General features: G+C 48.5%; 11 protein-coding genes across 11 annotated transcripts; 7 read left to right on the top strand and 4 right to left on the bottom strand.

Annotated features, from left to right (window-relative positions):
- Nucleotides 1-427: 427 nt before the first annotated feature.
- Nucleotides 428-1413, bottom strand: DEU56DRAFT_729060 (RNA recognition motif 2-domain-containing protein; the record flags this gene model as incomplete). Its single annotated transcript, XM_041348075.1, has 4 exons — nt 428-797; nt 851-901; nt 952-1036; nt 1092-1413. The coding sequence occupies 4 exons, from the start codon at nt 1411-1413 to the stop codon at nt 428-430; spliced, it is 828 nt and encodes a 275-aa protein (XP_041212687.1).
- A 446-nt stretch (nt 1414-1859) lies between these two features.
- Nucleotides 1860-3635, bottom strand: DEU56DRAFT_30941 (uncharacterized protein). Its single transcript, XM_041345578.1, has 5 exons — nt 3445-3635; nt 3094-3391; nt 2710-3045; nt 2444-2653; nt 1860-2156 (listed from the first exon to the last, which is right to left on the bottom strand). The coding sequence occupies exons 1-5, from the start codon at nt 3525-3527 to the stop codon at nt 2010-2012; spliced, it is 1074 nt and encodes a 357-aa protein (XP_041212688.1). The 5' UTR covers nt 3528-3635; the 3' UTR covers nt 1860-2009.
- A 1223-nt stretch (nt 3636-4858) lies between these two features.
- DEU56DRAFT_780175 (uncharacterized protein) lies at nt 4859-6025 on the top strand. The gene is made up of 2 exons (XM_041351939.1): nt 4859-5412; nt 5463-6025. Exons 1-2 carry the CDS (start codon nt 5040-5042, stop codon nt 5582-5584), a joined length of 495 nt encoding a protein of 164 aa, XP_041212689.1. The 5' UTR covers nt 4859-5039; the 3' UTR covers nt 5585-6025.
- Nucleotides 6026-6413: 388 nt separating this feature from the next.
- On the top strand, nt 6414-7150 carry DEU56DRAFT_970790 (uncharacterized protein). Its single transcript, XM_041359443.1, has 3 exons — nt 6414-6615; nt 6667-6806; nt 6860-7150. The coding sequence occupies exons 1-3, from the start codon at nt 6568-6570 to the stop codon at nt 7059-7061; spliced, it is 390 nt and encodes a 129-aa protein (XP_041212690.1). The 5' UTR covers nt 6414-6567; the 3' UTR covers nt 7062-7150.
- On the bottom strand, nt 7151-8288 carry DEU56DRAFT_780180 (HAD-like domain-containing protein). The gene is made up of 6 exons (XM_041351940.1): nt 8053-8288; nt 7885-7998; nt 7733-7828; nt 7602-7664; nt 7387-7552; nt 7151-7339 (listed from the first exon to the last, which is right to left on the bottom strand). The coding sequence occupies exons 1-6, from the start codon at nt 8192-8194 to the stop codon at nt 7165-7167; spliced, it is 756 nt and encodes a 251-aa protein (XP_041212691.1). The 5' UTR covers nt 8195-8288; the 3' UTR covers nt 7151-7164.
- Nucleotides 8289-10930, top strand: DEU56DRAFT_780188 (uncharacterized protein). Its single transcript, XM_041351941.1, has 8 exons — nt 8289-8770; nt 8830-9031; nt 9083-9261; nt 9311-9502; nt 9558-9759; nt 9814-10467; nt 10525-10703; nt 10759-10930. Exons 1-7 carry the CDS (start codon nt 8601-8603, stop codon nt 10639-10641), a joined length of 1716 nt encoding a protein of 571 aa, XP_041212692.1. The 5' UTR covers nt 8289-8600; the 3' UTR covers nt 10642-10703; nt 10759-10930.
- On the top strand, nt 10931-13249 carry DEU56DRAFT_780199 (uncharacterized protein). Its single transcript, XM_041351942.1, has 13 exons — nt 10931-11239; nt 11293-11458; nt 11519-11633; nt 11689-11710; nt 11770-11933; nt 11987-12035; nt 12087-12098; nt 12151-12261; nt 12313-12362; nt 12422-12481; nt 12532-12608; nt 12666-12791; nt 12849-13249. Exons 1-13 carry the CDS (start codon nt 10949-10951, stop codon nt 12983-12985), a joined length of 1380 nt encoding a protein of 459 aa, XP_041212693.1. The 5' UTR covers nt 10931-10948; the 3' UTR covers nt 12986-13249.
- Nucleotides 13250-13437: 188 nt separating this feature from the next.
- On the top strand, nt 13438-14475 carry DEU56DRAFT_780200 (uncharacterized protein). Its single transcript, XM_041351943.1, has 3 exons — nt 13438-13689; nt 13744-13869; nt 13919-14475. The coding sequence occupies exons 1-3, from the start codon at nt 13603-13605 to the stop codon at nt 14312-14314; spliced, it is 609 nt and encodes a 202-aa protein (XP_041212694.1). The 5' UTR covers nt 13438-13602; the 3' UTR covers nt 14315-14475.
- On the top strand, nt 14469-16171 carry DEU56DRAFT_780203 (ferrochelatase). The gene is made up of 5 exons (XM_041351944.1): nt 14469-14692; nt 14743-14839; nt 14899-15357; nt 15413-15781; nt 15837-16171. Exons 2-5 carry the CDS (start codon nt 14813-14815, stop codon nt 16044-16046), a joined length of 1065 nt encoding a protein of 354 aa, XP_041212695.1. The 5' UTR covers nt 14469-14692; nt 14743-14812; the 3' UTR covers nt 16047-16171.
- Nucleotides 16172-16299: 128 nt separating this feature from the next.
- DEU56DRAFT_869299 (ribosomal protein S5 domain 2-type protein) lies at nt 16300-18138 on the top strand (the record flags this gene model as incomplete). The annotated part of the gene is made up of 8 exons (XM_041355546.1): nt 16300-16544; nt 16598-16754; nt 16811-17161; nt 17212-17392; nt 17450-17589; nt 17641-17688; nt 17744-17870; nt 17927-18138. The coding sequence occupies 8 exons, from the start codon at nt 16300-16302 to the stop codon at nt 18136-18138; spliced, it is 1461 nt and encodes a 486-aa protein (XP_041212696.1).
- Nucleotides 18136-20459, bottom strand: DEU56DRAFT_31311 (amino acid transporter). Its single transcript, XM_041345595.1, has 9 exons — nt 20112-20459; nt 19761-20060; nt 19703-19711; nt 19444-19653; nt 19367-19393; nt 18816-19315; nt 18677-18763; nt 18535-18625; nt 18136-18481 (listed from the first exon to the last, which is right to left on the bottom strand). The coding sequence occupies exons 1-9, from the start codon at nt 20365-20367 to the stop codon at nt 18228-18230; spliced, it is 1734 nt and encodes a 577-aa protein (XP_041212697.1). The 5' UTR covers nt 20368-20459; the 3' UTR covers nt 18136-18227.
- Nucleotides 20460-20740: the final 281 nt, after the last annotated feature.

Here is a 20740-nt window from a genome sequence, read left to right on the forward strand (position 1 = left end):
TCCCGTGGCCTGCAAATACATGGCAATCTTGATACACGACGTTGGAGACTCTGAATCAACAGCTATATGAGTGAAAGCAATGCGAGATACAATGCAACGACAGCAACAGCAACAGCTGGCATAAATACTTGTAGCGAAAAAGGATATCGACGATACGCGAGAGAGGGGGGATTGAATGATGCAATAAATGACACGCAGGGGAAACAACAAATAGTGTTAAAGCATAAAATAACTCGGGGGATATTGGTACAACACGTAATGCGTGGATGAGATCGGGCGATGGATGGCCCATCAGGATGGAGTGAAAGATAACGTACGACACGACTCCGGCGATTTCCATCGTGGTCTGCTCTCCCACCAAAGGTTACCAGCCACCTCCAACGGGGGCGCAAGGCCTTTGAAGGGAGATTAATACCCTGACGCGGTCTCAGCCGGCGCGTGTGGTATCCTCAGCCTCGCCTCCGACAAGGGAGGGGAAAGGAACACTCTCAGCGCCACGTCGACGTCGTCTGTCCTCGCCGGAAACACGGGGTTGTTGGTGTCGTGAGCTAGCATTGCCAACGTTGCCAGCATTGAGATACCTGTAGTGACCTGCACCGGTGCTGACACCAGGGGGGTACAACGTTCCACGGTTGTACGAGCTGCGCTCTTTCCTCCGGATATGCGTGGGCTTTGGGAACTCCTCTGGAAGTCCCTGGCTCGGCCCGGGGTCGGAGTAGAATATCTTTGGACGCCACTCCTCACGTTCATCCATGATGCAGGAATTCTTGAATTTCTCCACGAGGGCTTCCTTTCCCCTATCAAATAAGGCTCGACTTAGTAGCGTTAATGGATGTGGAGCGAGACGCACTGATAATTCGCATAGCTCATCTGAAGCACTTTCTCACTTGAGTAGATGTTCCTGGATGATAAGGTCAGCACATGTCATTCACCGCATGGTACATATCTTACCATTTCTCATTTAGACGCGCCTTCGCGAAACGTAACAAATCTTGGACCGATATGAAATTGACGAAGGCGTAGCCAACGTTGCATCCTGCACCCCACTGTATCAGTACCCGCTGAAATTGTTAAAACCGCAATCGTCGTACCGTTCTGGAAATCCATCCTCAGGTACAGAAAATCAATTCTCCGATGACAGACTTTGTTGATGTACGTGATAAGCTCCTTGTCTGTCATTTTATTCGGAATATTTTTGACCATTACCGTGGTCCGCGTATCGACACCGAGCTCGATTTTTTTGATGTCCAATTGGTTGCCCTCGGGCGGAGCGCGAGACGAGGCATGTGTCAATGATGGTGGGCGCGTGACAACAGTTCCTGGCTGAGGCGGAGCGGAAGACGAAGCATAAGGAAAAGAATACTCCGCTACCGGATGCGATGGTTGCGGATAATAAGGCGGGGACGTGTACATGGTCCATGGTTCTAGAATGTTGGGCGACTGGAAGGTCACCCAACTACCACTCATGGCATCCCAATATACGGGAGGGGACGACATGGGAGATTGGGGTGGGGCGGGATATTGCATCGCCATAGGAATAGAGTTTGGAACTGGGGGCGGTGATACCCAAGGTGGCTGTATCGGGTTGACCTCGAATGGAGCACCATGATAATACTCCGTCGAATAGTACGTTGCCAGATGTGGCGCCGTGCCCGTCGCTGCCACAGTTAAGCCGGAATTATCGCCGGCTTCGTGCTCGTGATCATACATGCTATGCTTTCGATGATGATCTGCATCAAATAGCTTTTGATGAGAATGGCCGCGAGTAGAGTCGAATAACAAGTGATTGGAGCTACGCCTGCCGTACTGTCCCTGAGCGACGGAGTTGTCGATGATGTTGATGTCAGTGGATTCACCGCGGCTATGAGAATGATAGATGGGCTGATTGTCGTGGGGACCTGCTGTGGATCTCCTTCTACCCTTCAACGCCTGACTCCCAGTAGTGCTGTCACGGGAATCGAAAACAGGCGGTTCACGCTCTGGATAATACCCACCTGCACCGACGTCATTCAAGACAGGGAACGGAATTGCAGCTGAATTGGATGTGGCTTGTGACTGCGATAAATAGGTATTCGCCGTGGGTGTTTTCGGCTCCGCGGCGTGTTCGCCCCCGATTTCGCATTCTCTACCAAATGACAAGGGGTCCTTCTGGACTTCTGAGGAATGATCGCGTAAGGATGACTTGCTGAAAAGATGAAGTTTTATGCTATCCACGACGTGACCATCTAGCTCTTCCCAAGCTGCGTCCGCATCCCGGACATCAAAATATTCCACAAGAAAAATCTAGGTTGTTTAAAAGGTTAATAAATTATCAATTACGAAACGTCGGAAGCTGAGTGGTCAAAGGGGAGTGCGGCAGAAGGTCGAAGGTGGACACTATAGGCTAATTGCGAGAAGCGGATAACGGAACACAGACAAAAATGGCAAAAGATGAGAGACTTGCCTGAGTGGAGCTCTCTATGTCTTCGTTAATGCGGTTGAAGACCTTGACGTCCCCATATTTTTCCAATAGACTCCGGATTCTGACCGGGATAGCGAAATGCCTCCGGGTTCGAATGCGAGAAGCATCTCGAGTGGGCGAAGTGTCGTTAACAGATATGCAGAATGCGCCCTCTGTCTGTGTCATAAACACGGGGGACAACGTATCCAGAAGCTTACCACAAGCGTTGTGTTAGTAAGCTGTAGATGTCAATGATGAGATTGCCTTACCTCGGCGCAATGACCAGTTTCAGCAAGACAGCACGTTAACGCCTCTTGCCAAGCGACGCCAGTAGGCGGGATGGCTTTTGTACCATCATCTTGAATCCGTTTACGTGCCCTTGACTCGATAATGTGCTTGGCACGTTCAGCATCGCGTACGTCATAAAACGCGACTATAAAATCGCGATTTTCCGGACTCCTATGGAAGATTTTTTGAATGGACGGAAAACGGCGGTTGGGAGATGACATGGCCCACGCCCTGGGTGTAGTGACGGCAGGAGATGAAAGAGTCTTAAAGTATTGCGTAATGACATCCTCAGATAAATCACTGGGTGCATTTCCGATCTATATGAAACTTGAGTCTGTAAATAAATCTGATTGATAAATGCTTACGATCAGAAACCTGCTGTGCTGATTAGTTTCTGGAGGAGCATCAGCGAGGGTGAGATCAGCAATGGGAATGTTGAGATCTGTTGATTCGTGATCTGTGCTGTCACTTTGAAGAGAGGACGAAGGGGTGAGGGGTGGGGTGAGGTAATGACTTGTTGCGGTTGACTTCCTTGAATAAGTCTTTGAACGACTTGGATCCTTGCTGGTGGAGGGCTGCGGGGGTATTGGAGAAGCTGAATTACGCAAATTCGATTGCGGGGGAGGCACGTGGCGAGATGTAACCATCTCTCGCGGACTTGGACTAGGAAGGGGGGGTGAGTGATATTGAAATAGCTCTGCCCGACTTAGGCTCACCGTAAATTTGGAAGTGAAGGGGATGGTTGGAGTCGCGGGGGTCTAGTTGAGCACTCTCTTGTAGTGCGCTCGAAGAGAGACATGGTGGAAGTGGTGAGAAGGACTGGAAAGGTTGTTTTCGTGTGGAGATAGACGTTTATAAGAAATGTAAAGGAGAAGTTGATTGAAAAGGAAGAATCGGAGAAAGAGTAGCCTGAAAGTGAAATTGATATAAGGAGTTGTTCAGATTGACGTACAGAGAATCATTGTAAGACGTCGAAGGATAAGGCTCGTGGAGTCGCCGTGAAGCTCACGCGGGAGATGATAAAAAACAGTAAGCGCTTGGCCAGACCGGGATCTATCGCGGAACTGCAAGACCGTGCTCTCCACGGGGAAAGAATAATAAGAAAGCGTTGCAACGTTGCAAGCTCTGTATAAGAAGAAGATAGAAAAAAAATAACCAAAGGGATTAATTCAGGATGCAGGGTACCGGTAAAGGCACAGCAAATGAGATGGAACAATCACCAAAAACTCCAAAGATCCTCCAGCGACAGAACTTGAGCCCCTTCTCTGTCAATCAAAAAAAAAGTGCGACACAAGATCCGCTGCGAAGGGGGCTGTTGGCTGTCCATCTTCACTTGATTCATGTTTGAAGCTGAAGTCTAAAAGGTTTGTTGCTCGTCAAGTCCATCCATGACTGCAAATCGTGTGAATTTTCATTAGGATCTCCGGTGGCCAAGCCCACGAAGGGCACTCTACCAAGGGTATATCCGGAGACAACGTTATTCCCTGAAAACTTGTTCAAAACCATATCAATATTTCATCAGTAAGGCAATGATCCTCTCCATCGCCCCATCCGCGAGCGTGAGTTTCAAGTTGCATCCTAGTACTTGTTCAGCTTTGCGGTGACCTACTTGAATATCGCGTTTCAACTTCACCGACATACTTCACCCTAAGGAACGTTCTCTATTCAATGGGCGGCCGGCTCCATGACTTGACTCCCACGAAGCTTAATATCCCTTGGTCAGGAGGTCGTTTGCGACAGAAGCGCTGAGGAACTTTCATCATCAATTCGGAAACACGGCTACAGGCTTCTTCAGAACAACGTACAAGCACGGTCAGATACGGATGTTCACTGAGATCCAGATTTAAATCAATTTCCATTGAAGGTCACCTTCCCGGTGTCGTCTGTCTACGGTGTGATCCGAGACGTTGAAACCCTGTCCTCCACGTTCAAGGTTGCCCTTCGTCCTGAAAAAAAGTACAAAGCGTACATAGTCAGGACTTTCACGCAACACAATATCATCCACGTACATATCTTCAGTCCATATAGCTTCTTTAAATTTGTCCTGCCAAACGTAGAAATTAATCATGAATGTTTACAAGGAACCGTGATCTTGATTTCACTCTGAGCTTGTCTGAGCTCTTTCTGAGTTCAGAACATTTCACAAAACCAGACTCCTTAGCAACCCTACAAACCCTTTTTTCTTCCCATTCATGTTAAAAATCCGAGGGTAACCTTGTCTACCTTCCTTTGGTCCTAGGGGACTTTCGACGTTCCCCAGAGAGTAACCTGTAAGTAACGATGCCTCATTTTACCATTGTTCATCTTCGCCATGTGTCTACGGACGGGATCTTGCGGTGCTCTGACCGTTTCACCTGTGCCTTTGGTACCCAAAATTCCTGCAATTTGGTTTCGCAGCACTGCAGTCTCTCCCTCGGACATTGTTCTCTACCGTGATGCATCCACTGGCCCATCGTGGACGACGTCTCTTGCTTGCTCAGCTCCGGTGTTCTCGATCGGCATTTTCCTATCATTAATCTTCTACCTCCCGGGCGCAAATCAAATCAACGCTGTTCTAACGATATGTGGACGGTGTAGCGAACACCGATATAATCGTGTTAGCACCTCCGATACGTGCGAGCTTCGTGATAAACTTGTCGTATCCACGAATAGCATGGCCACGATGCACTCGTTTGCGTGTCGAGGTAAGCGAGAAACACTGCACATAGCATAGAACTTACGCGTCAGATGACAGTGCTCCTAACTTATATGAGACAGACCCTGACGTACTTCATCCGGTCGCATGTTCAGATTTTCCTTTGTCGCCAATTAGTCGGCGACACTTCGCACTTCATCAATCATGGGATGGGTTTTTGATAAGGTTCCGTGACGGATCAGGTCCTTTCAGTGCTGTGCGTTCCGACACGTACATGGAAGCTCCGAAAGTTCACCATCAATATTTGATTGAGTACGATGAATTATCTATACTAGTAGCCTCGTCGACTTCGCGAACGGGCTATACTAGTATTGCTACTAGTGTATAGATCAGATGGTTCGACAGAGAAGATGATCAGATTGTTCCACGAGAAATAGAACTTCTGGATGTTGTGACGGGTACCTGCACAGTGCACATGATGCCATGTCTCGTCATCTATGTTGCGATCGTTCGGAGAGCTTGATCAAATGATATTCCGCATCTCCCCTCCTCGAGAGAAAAGAAGGAAACGCACTCGTTTTCCCGTGTGATCGATGACTTTTCCACTCAAACCCTGCGGGCTGCTGGAGGTGCACTTTGTAGCAATACTGTAGAGATACGACACTAGGTTCGTCACAGGTCACAGCCATCAACGAATCGAACCTATTTGGTGTGACTGTCACACCAATTTTTTGGGGGCCGAAGCTAATTTGTGACACGTGGTAAAAACATACAGAAAAACATATAAAAAACATTAAAAAAAACATATAAAAAACAACAATGTCTATGTATATTCTACCTGTTGCTTCTCAGCTTTACAATAAGATATGAATCAGACAAGAAGCCTTGACAAGTACAAGGTGCAGCAATCACGATTTGCGAAGCTATTTTTTATGTGGTCACAGGTCACTGGGTCGTTCGAAGCTGTGACACTAAGCGTGACCGTGTCACGTGCTGCACGTGACGAAGCTAGTGTCGTATCTCTACAGTATTCATTTCTTCAGCAGGGCCCCCGGACCGACTCTGAAAAGGTCGTGTGAAATATTTTACCACGGCTGTTCTGTCAAAGTCTCCGCGTTTGACTTGGCAAGAACGGTGAACAGCACGACCGCGCTTCCTGAGACCGTACCCTTTACTATTATCCTAATTCTGGACCTATCTCAACATGCCACTCTACCAAATGTTCTGCATTGCCAGTCATTTTAGGGAATACGTGAGTCACATTCTGCATTTAGTGGAATTTGCGCCTCATGACACGAAACAGAAACACATAAAAGACCTGGTGACTATGTCCGCCACGCATGTAATGAATGAAGGCGGTGTGGTGCGAAATATCCAGTACAATGGAACACAGACGCTTCCCGAACGAATGCGGCGCCATAAGCAGTATTACACCGTTGGAGAGTAAGTCTCGCGTGCTTTGTCCTGGGCTCATGGTGACCTTGTCGTTTTATTAGTTATTGGACGATGCATTTTGACACTTCACCTCGTACGCTACGCACATTGGCTGGAATGATGCGTCGAGATCATCGCGTCATAAGATGGACAATGTTGAAGTTGGGCGAGAAGGCGGAAGATGTGGTCACTTCACCTGAGCAGACGGTGGACCGCCGTTTACCAACATCATCGAGCAAAACCGGCTCTTATTGGTCCTCGTGACGCGTTTCTGATATCTTACTCGCTTTCCGGTCTAGAACATCTTGTAGAGTCGACTTCGTGTTTATTGAAAAAGACTCTAACCCAGCCAACGACGGACATGCTCTCAACAACTTCCTGTGGTTTGTTGTTCTACCCACTTTACAACCCCCCACAGGTCATTCACTACCTGTACACCTTGAAGATCTTCACCCTCCTCCTTGCGTTCACCATCGCCTTCTGGCCCTGCCCTGCGCAACAGCAGGGCATGCATTCCAGCAGCTCGAGCACCGTGATAATCACTAAAAGAAATTCAAATCGACGTGACTTTGTGAATGTTAAGTCGTACCTCTCAAGTTCATCTCCCACGTGAACACCCTGCAGCTTTATCGGATCTAACTGCGTGCCGAATGCTAGACGAAACACTCCGACATCTGGCTTCTCTATTCCCACCTCCTCGCTCAGGAGAATTGGATCGAGGTACGGAGCAATTTCAAGATCCTTCAATACAGATCCTGCGTGACGACTTAGCTAACGCGGAAATGAAGCTTCCAGAAGACATACGCATGCGTGTGTCAGTGTTGCTGATCAGCGCGGTACGAATATTCATTTGATGCAGCCGCCTCACTACGTAGTATGCCGGGTCATAGCCATAAGCACGAGCCATCGAAGAATGGCCCCGAGTATGCACATACGTACTGGGAGGGAATCATGGAAGAGTTTGTAGCCTTCTCGAGAACTGAATCGTTCCATAAGACTGGGAACGATTTGCGGCAATGAAGAGTCTACAGCTAGCAGAAGGTGGGTATTAGACTTCCACAAGGATATTGACCTGGGTCAGGGAAACCTTGTGGGTTGGCACCAGCTCCGATGGCTGTTCGCTTGATAACTTCGGACCACCATCCTTCAGCGCCAGACTCCCCCTGATACGCGGGTTTGTCCTTTTGTACCTGTGTCAGCGCTGAGGGACCTGCGGTCAAGGGCTTGTATTATAGGAGGTCGATGACCTACATACCAACTTTAAAAGACTGTCTGAGCAGCCCTGGCTCGAGGACGCCAAGATATGGAGCAAATGTCTGTGAATACTGGATGTAAATTGGTAACCTAGGCGTTAGGAGCGTATGCAAGGCATCGAATGTCACCAGCCTGATGGTCATCTTGCAGTCGCAGTAGCACAGAACATAAAGCAATGAATTTCAGAATTATTGGAGGAATAAACCTGGCTTTTATGGGGGTGCCAAGTTGGGGTTGCACCGATGTAGCACTGCCTGACTACTGCTGTAGTACATCGGCTGGGAACGCTTACTACGGCTTAGGGCAACTTCCCCGTTCTCTCCTCCACGACTCTTAACTTACTTGATTCCCTCAATACTCTCAATTTCCGGCCTGACTAGAGTTTACATTAACTTGTTATTGGCCAGAGCTGACTCTGAGACGGAGTGTTGGTGGTCTGATAAATCAACACGAGTCGCATTCAGGCTCCATTGCTCATCTAGCCAGTGACACGCGGCAGGCGTCAACATCGAGGCATTACCCTGTTTCTCTTGCACTTCAACGTTCATCATGTCAGAGGCGCTTGCCATCGATGCTCAGTCTCTGAGAAGAACTCAGTCTGCTGGCGATATCCACCAACCGCCCAGGGCCCGCCTGTCAACGTCACATCATCGCTCTGAACAGGACGGGAGGAATTTCCACGCTAGTTCGTCGCCAATTGCTGAAGGAAATACTGAAGAGTAAGTAGTATGCGACTTGGCATGAAAGCTCCTTTGATCGATGTTCATCTGTGTTGTAGTACTCCACGCAGCCCCTGGTTTTCGCCCAACAGAACCTCTACAGGGCAGCAACAAAGCAGAAGATCCTCCACTTCCACTTCTCGACCACGCCTCTCCTTAACTGCCAGATTCAAAGCATTCTTTGGGATTGGTCCTGATGCATCAAGAACACGTAAAGCTCTCGTATCAGTTGTGTGGACGTTGGCATATGGTTTCTTTCAAGTCTGTTGACTTTCTTTCGAATCAAGGGCTACACTGAATTATGGCTTTCAGGTTGCGGCTATTATCGCCGTCCTGGGTGTAGCCTCTGTAACGACCAGCCCGACAAATGCTGGGGTCCAGCAGATCGATGCTTGTGGGCGGCCTCTCGTTGCTTGGGATTGCATTTGGATAGTGAAAGTTTGCTTATCGTCCACCCTGGCGTATTGGAATTTCGTTAGAATTCGAAAGGCGTGAGTAGCATGGGCCCTATCTATACGGTGCCTGATAAAACGGAAACAGGGAGAATACATCGAGACCAGGTGATGCTGAGTCTGGTGATCGCCCCCGAACGGATAATGAGGGGAACCCTCGTCGTAGCGACCCAAGTCGTCGTCGACAGAGAGATCCTCATAGACGGGCGAGGAACACGACTTCAGGCGGTGCTCCAAGTCAAGATGAGCCAACACCGCCATATTCTTATCTTTACGCGCGGTATGCATTGTTTTGTTCTGCAACCCCATGAACATGTAAATAACCTTTGTGGCAGCTTGTCACTCCTTTCATCCATGCTCACCCTGACATGGTTTCTAACCGCGCACATTTTGGAGTACACATCCGTTGACTCATGCCGACTTTCTTCGCCCCTCGTCTGGTGGCTTACTTTTGGAATTTTATGCACGATGTATTTCCTGGTTCTCGAGGTCTTGGTTTTCGGTTTTCTTGTTTTCATGGTTTTGCCTTTCATTATGGTAAGTCCGGTCTTTCCTCGTCCTGTCCACATACTGATAGGCATCCCTCTGCAGCTTTTCTACAGTATTATCCTCCTATGCTTGGGTCGTCACCCACTTCAGAACCCTCACTATATTAAACCCGAAATCGAAAAGCTGCCCAAAGCCATTGTCGAACGTATCCCTCTAGTCATCTACATTCCTCCTCCACCAGAAGACGATGGAAAGGCACAACCGATTTCCTTGCCGAAGCCTGTTCATAGCTATCCACCCAAACCACCAGCCTCGCGGACGCCAAGGAGGCGATTTGCATTCTTCCGCCGTAGGCCAGCCAATAAGTCCGATCAAGGCGTTGAAACCCGTGACGGCAAACCGGGCGCGAAGTCAGACGCCAAAGATGCGGAAACTTGGGAAGATACCTGGGAGCAATGCGAGTATCCCTTTGTCCGATTGGAAGGCAATCGAGCTGCCTGCGCCATCTGCTTGATGGACTTTGAAGAACCAAAGCGACTGTCCACTGCTGCAGAGACAAGCACGACGGAGAAGAGAGAAGAAGAACAAGCTGCAGTTGCGCCCGCCGAAGTGAACCCGTCTCGCCAGCGTGAAGAGGAAGTTGAAATACCGGTGGAACGTATCACTGAAGAAGAAAGAGGCGGGCTCCCTCACCTTGAAGATGCGGGAGTCGGCCCGCAACCTCTTCGACTACTTGCGTGTGGTCACGTCTTTCATGTGCGCACGCTCGGGCTTATATTTACTTCATATGTCATTGACTTTTGATGCTGACAGAAAACATGCATCGACCCTTGGTTAACTGACGTATCCGGCCGGTGTCCGGTGTGTCAGCGACCCGTGGAGCTTGATGAGACGGAACCAAAGAAATCGAGGCGAAGACGTCGCTCATAACCGCTTTCCGCGAATATAGTGGTTTCAGTTGTGGGTGACGAATTACTAGTGTAGGGGCCGATGTACATCATACATTGCATTGCATATTCATTGGACAATATTGATTTCTGTGAGCAGGCAGTCCGATGCATGTTGATGCGACGTTCGTGCCAAGATTTTGATTACTCAGCTGACTGACTCACGCCATATGACAAATGTCCTCCGAGGGACTGTCCGATGTCCATGTCAGGCCTTGCCGACATCACGGTCAATTTAAATAAAAGCTTGAGTCCGCTCTGTGAAATGATCCACGATTCCCTACAACAGCATGGCTGATTCCTACGAAGCTGAGCGCACAATCGAAAAATCTGAGGGTAGCACTTCCACGCATGGTCGTACGGCAGCGTTGGCCACAACCCCTATCGTGCCCGACAAACCATTCTCGCATGGCATCTTTGACAAAGATCCAGAAACAACTGCCGCAAGAAATGGCTGGTTAAAGATCAGCATCCTAGGTGTACTCGTTCTTTTTGTTATGATCTGGGGCGTTCTACCTATCTATTGGGCTGCCCTTGGTCGGTCGTCCAATAATATACACAATCTCTCCGGATTCGTGGTGGTAAGCACTTCTTTCAAATACGATCTTGCGCTTCCTGACGTTCATATCTGCAGGACTTCGATGGAGGCGAAATAGGACAAGCAGTAACACAGGCATTCAAGAACATAACGGGTCCACAACAAATGTCCTGGCTGATATTGGATGCAGCGCAATTTCCTGGTGGACCGGAGGATGTGGCCCAGGCTCTACTTGATCATAAATGCTGGGCAGCCGTTACTAGTGCGTATTTCTAGGTTCAGCGCGTTATTTCTTCACTGAATGCAAACTAAACTACTCTAGTCAATCCCCAAGCTTCAACTAACTTGAATGCGTCGATAAATGCAGCCAATGCATTGTATAACGCGTCCCAAGCTATATCCGCATACGTGACCAGTGGTCGTAATGAGAACATATAGTTAGTCGTGCACTTCATTGCGTTCGTTCCACATCTGATTGCATCATGCTTACAGTCGAGGCACCATCACCCCACAAGTAAGTCGCCAATTCTAGGCATTCCAAGAAAGTTGTTGATAGATGAAATGTTCTAAAAGACCACCTCAATACTGACAACCATTTCGCATACATTTTCACTCTCCCTCTCCCAACGGTTAGCGTTGAGGTCAGATATCTCGACACTGCTTCAAACCGCACCTCAACTTGTAATTCAACCACTGGCTTTCATCATTTATGATATAAGGCCGTTTAATGTCCCTGTGTATGTAATTTGGTTTGTGATGCTCAGCACCCCCAAGTTGATTCGTTTCACAGGGCCTCCGCGGTAGACTATGTTGGATTGATCTACCTCCTGATTTTGGCGGTATGTTCACGACCTTGTTGATGGGAATATGTCTAACTCTCTCATTTTTAGTTCGTGTTGACGGTAAGATCTTAACTATGGTTCCGGGTAATGTCTAAGATGTCGTGATGATTAGAACCAACTTTTGGTGGCCCGCGTTCAACCTGGCTTCGATAGGCGTTTGAAGTTGCGATCTCTCATCCTTGTCCGTCTGTTATGGCCAGTCACACTCTATTTCTTCATATCGGTATGGTTTTTTGTTCATTTCCGAGGATTCATTAACGTGTGGTATTCATAGCTAATGTATTCTCTCTTAAGTTTGGCGTTCGGGGTGCCATTTGGCAGGAAGTGCGTGTCATATTTTCTTAAGGCACTAGAATCGTGATCTGACTTTGGATCTTTCGAAGATTTGGGCACGCAGGTTTTGTCATCTATTGGATGATGTCGTGGAGCGCCATGTCCGCCTTGTGAGTTGTCAACAGTGATGAAGTGGTCCGCATGCTCACCAGTAATTCAGGGGCCTCGCTCTCGAATCTATGATCACCCTCCTTACCATCAAATTCATCCCGGTATTTCTTATCCTGTGGATCATATGTCTGTTTTTTCTCTCTCATCATGACGCTATTCACTGACTTGCGCTGGATGATACAGCGAATGTATCTGTAGCCTTTTATCCGATAGAAGTGCTACCAGCTGTCTTCCGCTATGGTTTTGCGATGCCATTCTATAATGTTTCAAGCACAGTTCGGACGATTATTTTTGACACCAAGAACCAGAGTATGTATCTTCACACTGTCAATGTTGAACGTCCCTAACGAGCGCCTTATCACACAGTCGGACTAAATTTCGGTGTCCAATTCTCATGGATTCTAATCTCTTGTATCACCCTTCCAATATTTCAATGGATCGTCAGGCGACAAGAAGTCAAGGCTTGGGAAGCATCCCAACGAGCTGCACGAGAGAAGGCATAACGCGTGTAACATATTTGCACGTCGTTTTCCAGTGCCGGATGCGACTTAAACAGCTGGGACAGGGGGTTAACACTTGGAGAACACGAGCCTGGAAATATCGTTTCGTAATGTAATTTCATTACACTGGTTTGTTCACACTATGGCACTTAACGCATATCATGAACGCGAGCTTTTGTTCCACCTACTACATATACTGCACCCTAGCTAGCATAATTTATTACCCATTGTTAGTTGAGTACAAGAATATCCTGGTTAGAATATCAACCTTGTCTGTCTCAGGAGAACACAAACGGAAGAAGAATTCCATGTAGAAAAGGAAACGACATACATGCTACAAACCCAATCGTGACGCGTCAGTCACGTGTTTGGAAAGTCAATTTCAGCGCTCAGCGTTGTTCGCCACGTGACTATTACGGTCGAGCGTTTAGATGACGTCATCCGAATTTTGAGACTTCCGCTCTTCCGAGTGCTTTGACATCCGACGTTCCGAACGTATCAGACGAACTATCACAGCCTACAGTTATAAGGACGGCCACTCACATTAATTATGATTCTTTCAACTCTTCTTCTAAACTATTTCCACACACACCAACTCTTTCAATCATAATCGTTCCACTATGCTTCAGAACTTTACAAATAAAGTCGTTAACTCATTGTTGGGCTCAGACGAAGCGGGCTCCGACGAGCTGCTGGATAGGCAAGCGGTGGGTTGTCATATGTTCACCAATCGCAACCTTCTCACCCTCATTTGCGCCTAGGCTCAGATTGAGTCTGGTGACGCCCACATTCGTCCCGAGATTAATAGCCATTGGGCGTCTGCCATGGCAGACACAATTCAAGTTCCAGGCTGTAACTGTATCTGGTGTAGCAGAAATAGCGAATTGGTGAGCTACTTTCATCAACCATGCCTGAGACATATTAATATTTGCGCAGGATGGAGACCCGAGGGTGGAAAGGGGCCAACCGGGTCATCCTCGCAACCGCCCACGCAAGGTGCGCGACTCGCCAATGGCCACGACAACTGGGGTGATGGAAGTGTTGTATCCTCCGTCATATCTTAACACGCCTTCGACTCTCGACCCCGAGGCTCGCCCTCCCGCTTACGAGCTGCGACCCACAGTACCTCCAAATACTCCGCAATCTCCTCGCTCTCGACCATCACCACGGATTGCGCGACAACCAATCACTGGCCTTGGCCTGGAGTTTCCTGAAGAAGCTAATAATGTTGAGCCTCCGGCATATAGTCGGTTTGATTCTTCACGCCCCCGGTTCCCAGCTGCCTCTGACACTCTGGGACCATACCCTCATATCTCGATGCTCTCCCTATAACTTAGGGTTTTTTGACATTACATTACTGCAAAGACTAATGTAATTTCGATGTATCAAATTTTAATTCAATGTATCCATAGATCTCAACTACAATATCTTACTCTTCATCTTGTCTGTATTCGTTGTCTCCTATAAAATGTATCCGCCTCGGCTTAGTCAACTACGTCTAACTGACACGTGTGATACCTTTCAACCTTCACCTAATTTGCGGATTCCGATAGGTTTGCGGAATCGTGTCGCAGGCTCTCCTCTTCATTCTGTAATACCACCAGGATTCCCCTGTACAATGTTTCCTCATCTTGGAAGGACGGCGAGTATTGTTTCACAGTCTGTCAGGCGAATGGCTACGTTGCACAAGCCGCCATTAACAGGGAAAAGGTGTGCTAGTCAAATCGGGCATGATCTAATTAGTTAACGCGACGTTTCAGTCCTACGGGTACGCATTCCCTGCGTTTCCTCTCATTACATGCTTGACGCACGGTTTCTTCAGCCATTGTTATGTTGAACATGGGAGGACCTTCGACGGTACGTGAAATTTCGCTATGTCTGAATTTCTCTCATAGCATGTCACACCACTCTCACAGGTACCCGAGACCTATGACTTCCTCAAAAACCTGTTCATGGATGGCGACCTGATTCCGCTGCCTTTTCAGCGCGTTCTAGCCCCTTTCATTGCCAAGCGGCGGACACCTCAAATTGAGAAGCAGTATGCTGACATTGGTGGTGGTTCTCCCATTCTCAAGTATACGGAGTTGCAGGGTGCTGGTATGTGCGAACTCCTGGACGAGCTGCACCCAGAGACTGCTCCACACAAAAGTTATGTCGCGTTTCGCTATGCGAACCCGCTGACACAGGAGACTGCGCAGAGGATGAAGGCGGATGGTGTGAAGAGGGCAGTTGCATTCACGCAGTATCCGCAGTACAGCTGTAGTACGACTGGAAGCAGTCTGAACGAACTTTTCAGACGAGGGAGGGGAGGCGAGATGGGGGACATCGAATGGAGCGTGATAGACCGCTGGGGTACACACCCAGGATTCATCGAGGCACGTTCATATTCTTGTGTATCTCGCAGGTGCTGATTATTTGTGTCGAGGCCAGGCTGTTGCACAAAACATTGAGGCCGCCCTGGCTAAATTCCAACCGTCAAAACGCTCAGACGTGGTTATTCTGTTTTCAGCTCACTCATTACCTATGTCGGTAGTGAACCGAGGCGACCCATATGTCCTTGAGGTCTCCGCATCCGTTAACGCCGTTATGGACAGACTCGGCCACTCAAATCCCTACCGTCTTGTCTGGCAGTCGCAAGTTGGACCTTCTGCGTGGATGGGAATGCAAACTGGGGAGGCTATCAAGGGTCTCGCTCGTCTTGGACAGAAGGAAGCGGTTCTAGTCCCTATTGCCTTCACGAGCGATCATATCGAGACGCTCTATGAGCTGGATCTCGAGTATATGAAAGAGGGAAAGGAGGTACGTTGGGCCATGAGAGCAAGCTTCTTGACAACTCACCCACTATTCTTTGCAGCTGGGGATGGAGCTGCAGCGCGCGGAATCACTGAATGGATCTCCTGTGTTTATCCGTGCGTTGGCAGATATTACGGCAAAGCATTTGCGTGACTACTCAGCGAGGGCGATTGGACCTACGAGTGTACAGATGGGACTCCGGTGTCCGGGCTGTAAAAATATGACTTGTGGCCAGCAGAAACATTGGTTCGCCCGTGCTGGACGTTCGTAGCAGTTCAAACGTTCATTTTTGGCTTACTATGTAGAGCGAATGAAGGCAACCTTAGACTGCCCGTTTCTAGCATCTGCTGTCAACTTTCTCGCTATTTGCGAATTCACTTTTGCAGCATCGCGTGTTTTTGGTCGATTTTTGGTCGACCAATTAAAGCGTTCCCGAATAACCATCAGACCCGAGTACAGCTGCTGACTCAGCGACAAGCCCTTATACTTAACTGTATGATGCCTCTGAATACGAGAATGACACCATGTCTACTACAACAATCGTATCAGCGCCGGGAAAAGTTCTAGCAGCAGGAGGATATCTTGTCCTCGACCAGCAATATCCAGGGGTAGTGATCTCCACATCTTCGCGATTTTACACCGTTATCCAGGCTTCGTCGGGTTCTGCTAATCAGATTGTGGTCCGATCTCCCCAATTTAATCAGGCCGAGTGGAAATATACTGTGACCTATGATGCTGCGGGAATTCAGGTAAATCCACAAGAGGACAGGTGAGTGGTATGTCTTTGACATATTGATTATGCCTCACGTATCTCCTGATCAGCGTTGGGGGGAAGAATAAATTCGTCCACCTGGCTCTCCAGCACACCCTGAATCTCGTGTCGGAGATTCACTCTGTAGCACAAGTGCAAGAGAGACTCACTCATGGTCTCGATATAGCCGCTGTGGGCGATAATGACTTCTACTCTCAGCGCGCACAGGTAAGCAACTCCTGATACCACAGTAGACAAATGATGTAATCGAATCATTGGCATAGCTGGAGTCCTTAGGTCTACCTCGAACGATCAAATCTCTTTTGCAAATCACGCCATTTTGTCACAACGGCGTGAAACTGACCGACGTGCACAAAACCGGCATGGGCTCCTCCGCGGCGCTCATCACGTCGCTTGTCTCTGCACTGCTTCTCCATTTTGCAGCCATCACTGAGACAGATTTTGCCACTCTAGAAGGGGATGGCAGACGCCTCGCCCACAATGCTGCTCAATTTGTACATTGCCTTGCCCAAGGCAAAGTGGGCAGCGGATTTGACGTGTCTTCTGCGGTATTCGGGAGCCAAATTTACAGGCGGTTCGGCCCCGCTGTTTTGGACCCCCTGATGAAAGGCGATGTATGTTGTGTTTGGCATTTCCGCTTCTGGCGTGCGCTGATTCTTCTTAGTTTGCGACAGGGACGTTGAAGAGTGTTCTGAACTCCAGTGCCTGGGATTACAGTTTCCGGCCGATCCAGCTCCCCCCGTTGACAAGACTGGTTCTGGCAGACGTTGAAGCAGGAAGCGATACTCCTTCTTTGGTCGGTAAGGTGTTAAAATGGAGAGGACACGAAGACAGCTGTGAAATAGGTAACCATTAGATTTGTGAAAGCTAGTCGGATGTCTAATCCTTGTCGTTTCATGCAGCGAAGGAGCTATGGACGCAGATCGACGAATCGAACCAATCTCTAGCACGGCAGTTGGACGCCCTTTCGCAGTCGTATGTTGAGAACAAAGATGCATATGAACAGACCATCAGACAACTTACTTCTCTGCCCGCACACGAAGTAAGTAAGATTCCTTTTTTTGCAATCCTTGTTCCTCATTGTGCATTGCAGTGGGAGACTATCTCCAAGGCGTTTTATGATTTGCATCAAACTACCCAGGTGAGGAATGTTCCTCACCACCGCGCATTGAGTTGAACGCGCCCTTTCTTTTTAGCAAATACGTAACCTCATGCGGAGAATGGGCGACCTTGCTGGCGTTGAGATTGAGCCTGAGCAACAAACACATCTACTTGACCGATCGATCGAGCAGGCAGGCGTGATCGGTGGTGGTGTTCCTGGCGGTCAGTCCTATATTTTTTCAGGAGCTGGACTATATCTTAATCCGAGAGTAACACAGCTGGCGGATATGATGCCATATGGCTACTCATTTGCGACCCTGCAGGTCTTCCGGACGAGCAACAACCTCTGCGTCGTGTTGAATCCGTATGGAGCACCTTTGATGAATCCAACGTAACTCCTCTCCTTGCTCAGGAAAGCGTCGCCAAAGGTGCTCGCGTCGTGCAGCTTGACGAAATACCAGGGCTCAGGGAAGCGGTTCAGCGGCGATAATCAAATTTAAATAAATGTCCGATCCGTGCATTATTTACTACTCTAGATGTATGAATGTGGAAAGCTGTGGGCTGTATTAAAAACGGAGATCATGTCATACACATCTTTGCCTCGCCCATGGGCGTGTACGCTCTTTGGACCACTTGAAGGAGGGATACGGTCATCACAGCCACCCCAAACGCAAGGCAGATTGCGGCTGGAAGCTTCGCACGAGAGTGCCACTTAACATGTGGGTCGCTCAGTTTTAAGTAGCATGCAGCAGGAAATATGTACGCGAGCGCTGTGGCTGAGACACCGCCAGTAATCTCCAGGGTGACGCCTAGATCGCAGGTGATCAATGACACTGGTTCAGGATCCGCGTGAGCTCCAGCTGTGGTGATTGGCATGACGACTTACGAAGCATCGATGAGAAGAGGATAGTGGTGGTGAAGAAGACATGTCGCTGAATATTATAGCTTTCGTGCGAGAAGAAGTACTGTTCGATCACCTGAAACGATTGAGTTAAATGTCGTCCTGAACCTGCATACCATTGATGTACTTCTCTACAGACAAACAGCTCCAAGGGCAATGTCGTAAACATATTCAGCCCGAAGCAGAACCGGGCTACATTGATCAGTGAATCGTTCTGTTCCGCGTTTGTCAGACGTCAAGCATCCAAGAATTAAAGGAAAGCTCACCGCGGAGAAGTTATTCAGTATATTCCCCTCAGTTCTATCTGTAAATACCCAGAAGCCTGATATAGCCAAAGTACAGCACGCCACGAGTGAGATGATCGTCGATATATGCGTCACTTGAGCGAACCGATCTAGGGTGGGGGTCTTCAAGCTTCCGTAGATGAGTAAACTATTGTGATGGCACACAAATGCAAAACTAATAACGCCGATTGCCTGGAAGACCCCCGGGCCAATCACTGTGAGACGTTTCGATGGATCACCTTTGAGATTGGGCGACACGTGCGATCCTTCGATCAGCACCGCTGAAACGATGATGAGCATGCTGAGCAATGCAAGCCCGGATGCACGTGAAAGCTTGTGGATGTCACGGTAGAGCGACAACGGATAGGAAACACAGGTCGTGCACAAGGCAATGATGAATTGGCGGTTTGTGAGGAGTGAGAGAACAGGTATCGTGTACAGAGTGGGAAAAACTGAACGGATGACATGGGGTATCGTGTCTCCTGGTGAAAATGTAAGTTATGAATATGATACACTAAAAACCCTGCACTTGCCAATGATAATGCCGAACGCGCACATGCCTGAAGAAACACTCGATCGTAAATACAGTGATGTAGATATTATGACTCACCACCGAAAGCAAATGAGAACTGGAAGAACGACACAGCTGCACGACCGCTTGGGCCAAAACAACTGTTCATGACTTCGATGTAGGAGGTTCTGCCGCTGAGCTTGGCGTTGATGACAACCAATCGGATAGTCCAATCGGTGACGGCGCAAAGAACGACCAGAAGAACAATGCCAAAAAAGAATCCTGCTTGACTGACCGCGTAAGGCAAACCTACCACGTTATTAGCCAAATCTGTTACTGAAACTGTAACCTGACAAACCGATGATTCCTGTCATTCATTGTCAGTACATTGGGCATACAAGTTACTGGAAGCTTACCAGCTCCAAGGATTGAATTTGCCATATTAGCAACCGAGTTCAGCAGACCTCCACCTGACCACTGTTTTTCAGCGAGGTCGTCAAGGTCCATGTTCCGAAGTCCCTCTCTATTCTCCATATTACCTGCTTCGTACATGGGAATAATTGTGTCTGGCGTTCTCCTTGCGGCAGAAGCATCCATGAGACCGACCAGTAAGGGCATAGTACGTTCTCGGCGTGGGGCCCCACGAGAGCGCCTTTGCTCGCGCTGGATATCAGCTAGTGAAGCATCATCAAAGTCGTCCGAGTCCAGTTCATATTCTGTACAGGCAGTGATAAGGTGCGTTGAACTAAGAGCACAAATATACGCACCCGCCTCTCGACTCTGTATTGTGGACCGTAAAGGTGGACCAATGACCTGCACTTCTTCCTGAAATCTAACACTCGGTTCTGTCCTCTGCACAGCCGTCCAGGGCTCTACACTACTGCTTTCCGAGTCCTCGTCATCCACTGAGAAGACAACGTGGTTGGAATCCGCTGAAACATCCTCGTGTGAAGCATTCAGCAGAGGCTGCCTAGCCTCTCCGTCTGCTGTTGCCTCTCTTGCTCTTGAGTTTGACGCAAACATTTGATACTGTCCATAGACGAACTGAAGAAATCACCGTGAAACGTGTTAGTTTGATGTAAAGTCGAATCTAGCAACAACGAATGGTCTTGAATGATGTGTTTATTTGGCCTACTAATGGCCTCAACCAGTACTTATGGGTCACGAGCACACATTCGCTGTACATGGCAATGCAGATAATAGCATTTTCAACGTTGTCACGGCGAACTTCAACAATATCCAAAACTCACAAAGTCACAGCAAGAATCGAAGTAACGTACTTTGAAATCGACACAGCAAGGGGCGGTCACGTGGTGCGGCTGATACGCGCGGTGGCCAGGCCTACCCTCGGCGACCCTTGTTAGGAACTTTTCTAGCCAGTTGCTTGGAATAGCTT

The sequence above is a fragment of the Suillus clintonianus genome (assembly GCF_016758775.1).
Source record: "Suillus clintonianus strain FC179 chromosome Unknown DEU56scaffold_10, whole genome shotgun sequence".
Lineage (NCBI taxonomy): Eukaryota > Fungi > Basidiomycota > Agaricomycetes > Boletales > Suillaceae > Suillus > Suillus clintonianus.